Source organism: Chrysemys picta, chromosome 2, assembly GCF_011386835.1.
Source record: "Chrysemys picta bellii isolate R12L10 chromosome 2, ASM1138683v2, whole genome shotgun sequence".
Taxonomy (NCBI): Eukaryota; Metazoa; Chordata; order Testudines; family Emydidae; genus Chrysemys; species Chrysemys picta.
In genome coordinates this window covers 132,880,632-132,891,146 of record NC_088792.1, presented here as the reverse complement: position 1 = coordinate 132,891,146, position 10,515 = coordinate 132,880,632, and the positions used below count along the sequence as shown (strand labels likewise).

General features: G+C 44.7%; 1 protein-coding gene across 8 annotated transcripts in view; it reads right to left on the bottom strand.

The window, feature by feature from the left end:
• Positions 1-5,083: 5,083 nt before the first annotated feature.
• ROPN1L (rhophilin associated tail protein 1 like) overlaps positions 5,084-10,515 on the bottom strand; it is a 25,473-nt gene continuing 20,041 nt past the window's right edge. For 6 of the 8 annotated variants that reach the window (XM_042845490.2, XM_042845492.2, XM_008175864.4 and 3 more), the window contains one exon: positions 9,233-9,414. In XM_042845490.2, coding sequence (XP_042701424.2) covers positions 9,354-9,414 — 61 coding nt within the window. In that variant the 3' untranslated portion in view covers positions 9,233-9,353. Of the gene's footprint in view, positions 7,018-7,562; positions 9,034-9,232; positions 9,415-10,515 lie in introns of those variants that run through there. The other 2 variants (XM_008175865.3, XM_042845489.2) reach the window with 2 other exon arrangements.

The window sequence follows — 10,515 nt, the reverse complement described above, 5'->3', positions numbered from 1 at the left end:
CCTCTCTCTTGCCAGCAAACTGAAGCCGCCACTGGAGCTGGAATCAGGCCTCCTGCGAGCTGTCCTGTACAGTGTTTTTACCATGCACCCAGGGAAGGACACCGCTCACCTCCGGGTAGGTCACCGTCCTACTTCTCTGTCCCAGGAGCAGGAGTGGGGACAATGACCTCATCCTGTCAAACCGAGAAGTGCTGGCTCTCAGTGATGCTTAGATGGAAAACCACACACCCCTCACGGAGATAGGAACCACTCACTCATCTGGGTGATTGTGGCTCTTGGGACAAAGATCAGGTTCCTGGTACATAGTCTGGCTGAGGGCATCCCTTATCCCTGGTTCCCAGCCCTGGGACTGAGACGTTGTTCTCATTGTGCTGTGTTGATTTTATTCCTAGGAAAATCATCCCCAAAGGAGGTGTAAGGATCCTGGACTCTATTGCCTGCAAGAAGCTTCAGCCACCTTCACAGGTAGAGGTCACTGTCTTTCTTACAATGTCACCAGTGCCCCCACCCCCACCATCAGATACTTTTCCTATGGGAATCTCACTAGAGCAGAGAAGGAATCTCTTCTTCTCTTAGAACATGTCTGCTCAGTAAATTCACCCACACTGACCTCATCTTAGATGCTTTATTTATCTGAGATTAGTGGTATCTTTTGAAAACCCTTAGCATGTGGGGATGGGGTGGAGCAGGGGAGACTGGAGCTCCAGCAGATTCCCATGAAGAACACCACCCTGTTTTTCTGTAGTCAGGCTAGGGCTCACTGTCCATTGTGCAGGTGAAAACCGGATGGGAGCTGCTGGATTGGCCTTGATATGCCATGTCCTTGTGTGGATAAGGGACCTACACCACAGAGATGGCCAGCAGCAGATGTACCACACATGAACAGGAATGGGCTGAACAACCTACACTGATAGGTAAGTAAAACTGTGGCCACATATAGACACGACAGGCATTGGTGGGGATTGAACCAGGGTCCTTCAGCACAAGCCCCTCTCGCTCAAACTAAAGGGATCACTCTAGGAGTCTAAGAGAGCTACCGGGTGAGTCTGATGGAATGAATAGAAAGGGAAGCCTAAGCTGAGGTTGCTGGGCCCTTCCCAGTAGCAGGGAGATGCTGCGGGAAGAAGTGGCAGTAAGATGGGATGGGGATGACTGAGGTGGAGATGTTTACACAGGGAGATGTTTGGATAGGGAGTTTAGGAGGTGAAAAGGAGAAGTCTGAGCTGGACATGGAAAAAGGGCAGCCAGAGCCTGACTTGGGAAAGTGGGGAAGACAGCACCAGGAGAGGAAGTTCATCTCAGCAGCTGCAGTTTGGATGGCTGGCAGGGGGGAGGGGAAGTCACCAGAACGTGATCTGGGGTCTTGTCAGTCAGAAGAGCTTGGATACACTGTCAAAGAGATCGGCCCTATTTTAACAGAGCGAGGAACAGAGATGAAGTGGTGAAGAGTTCCCTGAGACCTAGAAAGGAGGCTGGTTGCGACTCTGTTCTGATTCTAAGTCCTGTGCTTGGACCACACTCCAGTGCAACCGTCTGTAAATTAATGACCTACCTGAACAACAACCGGTGCTGCCGCTGCCTATCCTGGAGCAGAAAACTGAGAATTTTGTGGGAGCTTTCTCAGGTCAGTGTCAACCAAGGCTGGTGGCCTGTTGGAGAGTCTGTCTGACACATTGGGAAAGCAGTCGCTTAGAAATGGCTGCTCCACGTAAGTGCATGGGGGTTGCAAAAACCCTCCAATGCATAGAGCTCTGACTAACAAGGCTTGTGTTCTATCACTAGAGTCCTAATGTCAGAGACCAGATGGCTGCCCCTGTGGTCTGGGCCATGGTGTTCTGCACTGAGGAACCTGTCTGTTCTCTCATGACTGCAGGGATCTGAAATTGTTTGCAGCCCCTGCTGTTGCTGTACCCTGGAGAAGTGTATTTGTCTGGGGCTGAATTTGTGATACCAGGGCTAGATACTGCTGACCTTATTCACTGTTGTGACAGTGTTCAGTGGCAGTTCTGTGTGAGCGAGGTCTGCAGGAATGGGCCTCATCTGCATGGGTGCTCTCTTACCCAGACAGAACCTTGTGGGCTGGACTGTATCCTGTGTGTGAAATTCCACTGGCAGTGGAGATGCACAAGTAGTTAGCTTTGGAGAGCGGGGTAGTCTAAATCTAATACCTTTGGGAGGCTTGGGTGGAAGGTGCTAGAGTGAGGAGACACTAACTCATGACCCCTCCCCGGCCCTCTGAGGTTGGTTGCTATTAGCTGCAAAGTGACTGGCTGCAAGGTCATACACAACATCAATAACAGAAGCAGAAGCCAATCCCGGTACTCAGTACCAATCCAGCTCTACTCATTAGACCACGCCCCCTTCCAGAGCCACAGAACCCAGGAGCCCCGACTCTCAGACCTGTGCCTTACATCACAAGGCCAAACCTTCTTCCATTAAGGGAGCTATAGAAGGGATCATCTGTAGAGACTCCCTCTACACTCCCACTGTCAGAGACTGTTTCCATGGGTGACAAGTGCATGAGCAGAGATCTCCCCTATGGGAATCCTAGAGGCTGCACAGTTGGGTTTCACAGGGAAGGCCTCCGGCAGCCATTGATAGAGTGTTGCATTGAGGAGATTTTCCATCTCTAATAAAGGGTTTCTGTTCTCCCAGATCGTTGGCCACTTAGCAGAATGCAAAAGAGCCATGTGGTGATGGGCTAGAGGAGTCACAGGAGTTACCATGTGGCTGTGTAGCAGGTGCAGTGCCTGCCATCACCGTGGGCCAAACCCTGGACTCCGGACAATGCAGGCTAAGTGACCCTTGATTGCGAAGGGGACTTTGGCTTGGGGAATCGGTTGCTGGTACCTGTGTCCATAGACAGAGAACTGAGATGTTTTCATGAGGCTACTCAATGGTACATGCAGCTCCATGCAGACAAGTGGCGAATGTACGTTAAAGAGCGAGGCTGGGACCTCTGCGGAGCTGCTGCACTCAAGCATCCACAGCCAGGAGAGAGACGATGGGAAACTTGCTAAGATGGCTGGCCATAGCGCTGAGAAAAAGCAGTTTAGCAGCTAGTTCATGGGAAATAAAAAGGAACTAAATATTGCTCCCTGCTCAATAAAGTGTTAAAAATGTGTCTCTTCAAAATTGCTCTGAACTTTACAATGTCCTTGTATAATTTGCGGCGGGGGGCGGGGGATTTCTAAATGTAATATTTCATGCTCCTAAAATGACCTATCAGGTTCAATCTCTAAGCACCTAATTCTACAACTTGAGCTGAACTGAACAAATGCCTCAGGATGAGCCTCCAGGGAGGCATTCAGTACATAGGGTCATAGAGCGGTATGAGGTTCCCCTTGCAGAGTTGCCTGTTGACAGAGCCCTTGTCGGGGAGCACATCAGGGTACTGTGGACTGGGCAGGAGAGACATGCCTCCAAACCTGCACAGCTCTGTCCCAGAGCCCAACACTTCCTCAGAGCAACTTAGGAGCCAGAGGGCACCTGGACGCTCCCTCTCTGTGCCCCAGCAGCACAGAAGCAGCTGTCTGCAGACATGTCAAGTGCCATCTCCTGTGACACTCACATGAGGGTCACTGATGCATTTTGTAGAGTCCAGGCTGAAGGCCACATACTCCTCTGGGCTCTGGGAAACAGGACGACTTGTGCTGCAATAAATCTTTCTATGCACCTGCCAAGCAAGCAACCTCGCTGCTCCCCAGCCTCCAGGAAGCACTGAGGGGTAAGGAGACAGAGTTACACCTGCCTCAAAGCTGGGTATGGGAAGAAGCAGAGCTAAAGGATAACAGCCATGCTATAGTGTTCCCCCTAGGTTCACTCCAACAACCACCTGGCTCCTTCCCATTGTTGAGCTAGGTTCCCCCACTACAAAGCTGCCTCTGGCTTACTACAGGCTCTCCCACTGCCCTGTTGAGAGAGAGGTAAGGAATGCCTTTTGCCCTGGCTTCTAAGTGGGGAGCCATGTGTGACCCCAGCTCCTTGACAGTCACTTGAGAGTGTATCTACATTGCAATTAGACACCTGTGGCTGGTCTATACCAGCTGCTTTAGGGCTTGGGCTGCAGGGCTCTTTCATTGCAGTGTAGACTTCTGGGCTCAGGCTGTAGCTTCAGCTCTGGGACCCTCTGACCTTACAGGCTTGAACATGGAAGTCCCAAATCCACCCTCAGCCACGTCACTGGGATTGTAGGGAGGTCACTGAGGCAGAGTTCGTCCCCAAGAATGCTGCCTTGTGTTCTCTTTCTTTAATGTATATTCCTGGTGTCCCCATCGTATGAGAGGCTGGTGATAGCAGACTGTAAAGAGTTCATTTCAAGGTCATGCATATCATCATCAGGGCAAATCTGTAATTATAAAACTCACCTGAAACATCTTTAAAAGCAAACACATCCATTTGATGTTTGGAACCCTGGGAAAACAAGTAGAAGGGTATTAAGGGGGGAGGAACCATGAGATTCTCTCATCCAGTCTCCTGATCTTCCATCTGTGGGAAGGGCATGGACCTACACATGGCCTATCCTGGGACCCCATTTAAATTGGGATTCCAGCACAGACAGCTGTGGAGTGGCCACTCTGTGGCCATGAGATGGAAAGCCACAGTATTATTGATTATTAGTGTTTTCAAATCCACCAGAAGGACTTCCATTGATTTCAAGGGTCTTTGAACTGGATGTGCAAGTCTTGATGGTTCTGCTAATTTAGATTTGCTTTTATATATAACCTTCTCATAGGCAACATGGCAGAAATGAGTTTTTAAGAGTTGTTCCCATAGGCCTCAATCCCACAAACATTACAGCATGCACATAGCTTTAGTCACAAGAAGGTTCAGCTGCGTTCAGTGGGATTACTTATATGAATAACATTAAGCAAGTGATTGGGTGTTTGTAGGTTCAGGGAGTTAGTCCTTCACCTGAACAAAATAGTTAGTTTCCCCCTTCACTGAGTCACAACAGTCAAAGACAAATCTCTCCTGCCCTGTTGCTAAACTGCTTTTTCACTGGAAGAACTGAATTAAAATCCACCCTCCCCGCCCAGACTCCAAAGGTTTTAGAAACAGAAAACTACAAAAACTTTTCATGTCACAGGACTTAATTTTATATCTCAGTTGAATTTTAATCAACAATTTATCCACATGCTTTTTGTTTAAAAAAAACTGATCTTTAAAATAATTTTAGCGATTTTTCTTGGAAGCAGAGAAGAGTCTGACAAACATGCACATGGCAGAGACAGGATCGTTGACTAATGTATGTATCAAATCAGTACCACATCATACAGAGTATTTTTCCATGTGCATAAATCAGTGAACAACCTCTCAAGATTGTTGGGCAACTGTTTTCTTTCCAACCTCAATCCTGTATCTGTAATCTGTGTCTTGTTGTATTGTCTGTGTCAGAGCCTTACCCAGGAGCCCTTGCTTTCGTGAGTAGCGCTTTCGTGAGGCCAGTAGGACTACACCTGTAAAGGCCTCAAGTTTGGGCCATAAATCAGACACAAATACAGAATTCAGTGGCACTCAAATAATCAAACCCCACTGCATCACTTCTTTTTTAAATGAAAAAGGTCTTCCCTCTCCATCCAATTTTTCAGTGAGCTATTTTGCATAATACTATGCTCCTGTCTTTCCTTAACTGATTTCAGAGCCACTCTTAGTGTACACGGCCCATTACTCTTCCAGCAAATTTGCGCAATTTTAAAATGAACAAATGTTGAAAAATAAAAGCTGTTCAAAGCTGCCTTCTCCCCAACCACTGTCATCAGTGCTGTCCTGTTCAAAGTGAGCCTCAATTGTGCTATTAAAGCATAATCCTGCTGCAGCAGACTGTGGGGGAGGAAAAATCACGGCCTTCTCCCCAGCCCTGGGGTCCTAGGTGGGAGCAGTCCCTGTGCGCCCCCAAGTCCAGATCTGCAATTGTGCTGTCCCTTTGTGTGGGAGTATGAGGCAGAGAGGCCATAAAGGCTCCTTGGACACATATTTGTTCACTAGCCAGGTACAATGTCCTTAAACTGAAAGCACCTCAGAGCAGAGCCCTGTTCATGCAAGCACCATGCACACACATGGCGTTGTATGTAGAATAAATAATAACCTATGAATATCCCAATTTGCAGATGTACTGAATCACCACTTAGCATTTCATACAAAGCTTGTTCAAAGTGTTGAGATTGTGCCCAATTTTAAGACTGCCTAAAAGGCTGGACTAAAAATATTTGCTACTTGCTAACTGTGAATGGCAAAAGCTATTTGTGGGCAGTGCCAAGAGTTGCATTGGCAGATCTTGCTCAAAACCAACTCTTGAAAGCAGTAGCTCCATAAAGGTAATAGTGATTGGCTGGTTGTATTTCTGAATCTGCAACTTCATTTGAGCAACTAATACTTTCAGGTAAGTGCTGTGCAGAAGCGTAACAAGAAATGGGATTCTTTGTAATTGCTCAGATTGCTGCAGTCCCTTATTTTTATGTTTCTTCTTTTGAAAATCTATTTTTGGGGTCTGTACTTCCTTTACTATATATATTTTTCTTTTTATAAACATAAAACAATATTCCAATTTACAAAAAGTGCAGATTGGACAAAATCTATAATAAACTTCAATCGGTACCAAAAACCCACAAACCATTTAATGTGTCATTACTTGGGAGAGGAGGGAGGGATACACAGAGTATCATCGTACTGGAGTGCAGGTTAACAATGATCAGTTAACACCTTATTGATCTTTATGAATGGAAAATGGACAGAAGGATCAGAAAAAGATGAGAATTCTTGTAATAAGCTACAGAAAGGGAGCAACAGCTGTATAGGGCACAGTATCCGTTCCCTCTTCTTCTTAAGTGAAGATTTGAGAATTTCATCTTTTATATTGCAACCCATGATTTCTGGTCTATTGAATAAAAATGACACTTCCTAGTGTGGTCACACTGATTGTAGTTCACGCACTGGCCATGTGAGGGCATGGCAGAACAGATCTAGGAGGCCAGGGTCAGAAAGTTTCTGGGCTGCACCATGCCATTCTGTTGATCTCTGGAAAAGAACAATCATACTCAGAACATTTTAAAATACTGTTTCTTAACCTTTACACGTCACAATGAAACACTGGCTGCAGAAGAAAAGCACCATGGAAGAGCTAAGCATTATTATCCTCTTCTCTCAGTCAGATGAAGGGAACTGTGCTGTGCTGTGCCTCCACTGCACAGAAAAGCCACCCTCCTCCAATAGTGATGTTTCCCCAGAAGGCAAGAGGGCTTTGGGTGAGTGTACATGTGGTTTCTTAGTTTCAAAGTAAAAGGTGTCTTTATTTTCTCAACCCCCAACAATATGAGCTGTGATGTTTTGGAATACACAGTAGGAACTGTCAACTGAGTCTAGTATCTCTAGCAGTGACCAATGCTGAATGGTTCAGAGGAAGGCATAACCACCCCTCTCCACCATTCCATTATGGATAGGTCTACATGTGAGTGAAATAAGCACCATCTTGTAGGAAGCTTTAGATGAAAAGAAAGCATTTTTACCCATTGCTGGTGTCAAAGCAGTTATGAGATCAATAAAGCCCTAAGACCCACGTGTTACCATTGTACATGTTATTTATTACACAATTTGTTGCAGAAGTGATAGTTCAGGCATTAAGGGCTAAAATGGATATCTGAAAGGACTGGTGGCCAATTGTATAAATAAAATGTGATGTAGAGCCATGCACATTTGTCTTCAGCTTTCTGCACAAGGTTCTAGATGGTTAAACCATCATACAAAGGCCTTGGCATCCCTCTGTCTCAGAATCCTGAACATCTGTATGTTTCTACTTTTGTTACTGTGTGTTCCCAGAGTCTATGAGCTGGCATGCTACCAGCTCCTGTCCAGCTGATAAACATGCTTCATAAATATGAAAGATTATGTTTATAGGTTCCTCAGCTCCCTGATAAACTAGTAGGATACTCCATTGCAGTCTCTCATATGACAGACTGCTTGGCACAAAGTTGGATTCAGTAAAGTGTATTGCAGTTTAAGGCAGATGGGGTGGCTGTGTTCAATTCCTATTAGTCACAATACACTTTATTTAATCAAGTAATTAGTAACAATGAGCATTTTCACTGCAGTAAAGTTAAAATTATTCAAAGAAAACTGGGACTTCTATCATACTAAATAACAACAAATGCTGAATTGGCATTAAGATAAACAAATTGACAATGAGTGCTTGAGTGTGGCATAGTTTAGAGAAATTGGGTATAACGTGACCATATTTTCTAAATCAAACACTAGGACCCTTTTGTGGCAACGTCTTTAAGGGTTGTGAAATTCACATGAAATTACTATTTCAAACTATATGAAATATGATTTCATATTTTCATTGCAGATAGCTTCAGCTCTGTATGAAGCTACATCCATGTGAAATTGTGATGTAAACCATATATGATTTTTGTATGAAGTCCATGCAGTTTTGATGACCATCTAGAGGAAGGAAGCGAAGGACAGACTGACCACCAGGAACCCATCCATCCTCAATGCCCCTGAGTTAAACAACACTACAGTAACTGTAGTAACCTAACAACAATAAGGAAACAACTACTAAAAGAGCAACGGAATCACACAGTGTGCAGAGAAGTGGTCACTTCCAGGGTTCCGTCTCACTGCCACAGCTGTAAAAAGAAACTGAAGGATGGGTGGGCCTGCTCTACCCTTTATGACCGGGATGGGATGGGAGTGTGTGTACACTTGTGCAGGCATGTCCCCAATAGTCACTGCTATTCAAAAGAATCTGATCTCCTGTGCATGAGGCACGTGTGAACCACAAGTGGAATATGTGTAGACAACTGCATGAAGAACAGGATATTTCAGGCGTCCCAAAAGAAGTTTTTGGGACACTAGGACATCATATGAAAAAAATGGGACATCTGATTTCTTCACTGAGGTAGACCCACTGGGCATGAGTTGCGTATAAGAACATACAATATAAATGAATGGCATAGTTCCTTAAAGTTCTTTGATATGGCCTTCAGACAGAAGAATCTTGATCAATTTATGGAGGTAGATACCAATATCTCTCTGTGAAAAACAATTTTTTTTTTACCTGACATGTAGTTTCACAATATATCAGAAAATGTCCTAAATCACTAACTCTATTAAAAGTTTCTATTTATTTGTAGAAATCTAAAGCTAAAATTACACGTCTATGAAAACAAATAAATCCTAAGATGCATCTCTTAGTCAACTTTCATAAATAAAAATCACACTGCATATGGTATATTGGTAAATCAAAGTCTATATTTTGTGGTGACTGCTAATGCTAAACTTTATGTGACTTTATTAAAGTTCTGCTCTGAATTGGTGGCATTTACTTCCAGAAAATCCTTGTCATCTTTCTCTTAAACCTTCTTTGATGGAATGAAGAAATCTGAAACTCCAACCTGATCTCCTTTACGTTCCCTAAATTACAAGAAAATAAATATCCTTCATTAAATTATTTATTTTAATAACGACCCAAATGGCTGAACTTTTTAAAGCTACACTTAATCTCCCCCCAATATACATTTTCTTAGTGAGGATTTTTCTCTTAAACATTTTTCTTTGTAGCATAGTTCAGAATTACTTCATTATAACATTTGTAACAGACAATACAACCTGGTTCTGGAACATTACACATTTTACAAACATTTTACTCCTGGGGAAATTCTGTGGCAAAAAAATAAAAATTCCGCACACCATATTTTAAAATTCTGTAAAACTCTGCATATTTTATTTGTCAAAATAACACAATATAATCACATCAGCTTCAATTCATTTTGGTCATTTATTTCAAAATACCTGTCAGCAAGTATGTCTGTAACAATATAGACAACAAAAAGGATTCAGGAAATGTTTTTTTGACAAATAGATTCCGTACTAGGCATATTAATACAGAACTCTGAGTAATAATTCATTTAAACTATAGTACAGAACCATATTTCCCACACCCCTCAGAAATGATGCCAAGGCTTAGGGGAGTGAGGGGTAATGGAGGAGCTGAGAGAGAGGGAAATAAATTGCTTGGAAGGAGCCTGGGTGTGAACTTGGAGGATTGTTGGGTATGGGTGGGAAAAATATGGAACAGGTTTTTTTGTGGGGTGGGGAGGAATTGTTAGGGAGCTTTCCCCATGCAGACCCTGGCTGATCCCTAGCCTCTCCCATTCAGTCAGGCACAGCTGCCCCTTTCCCCATGTGTTCCTGAACCCCCATGTGTCCCTCCACCCCTACTCAGATATCCACTCCCCACATCCCTATGTATCCCTGCACCTCCTCCTCACCTCCCTATGTCCCTGTACTCCCTCCCACTGTCCCCATGTGTCTCTGTACCCCTACCCAGCCACTCCCCTGTCCCTATGTAGCTCTGCACCCCCCTTCCCCATGTGGCCCTGCACCTCCCTCTCCCCTGTGGCCCTGGGCCTCCATTCCCATTCAGCCCCTGCCCCAGTCTGCCTCCCCCTAGCCCTTATGAGCCTCTGTATGACCCCTACCAGCACACCATGCTGTCCATCTCCCCATAACCCT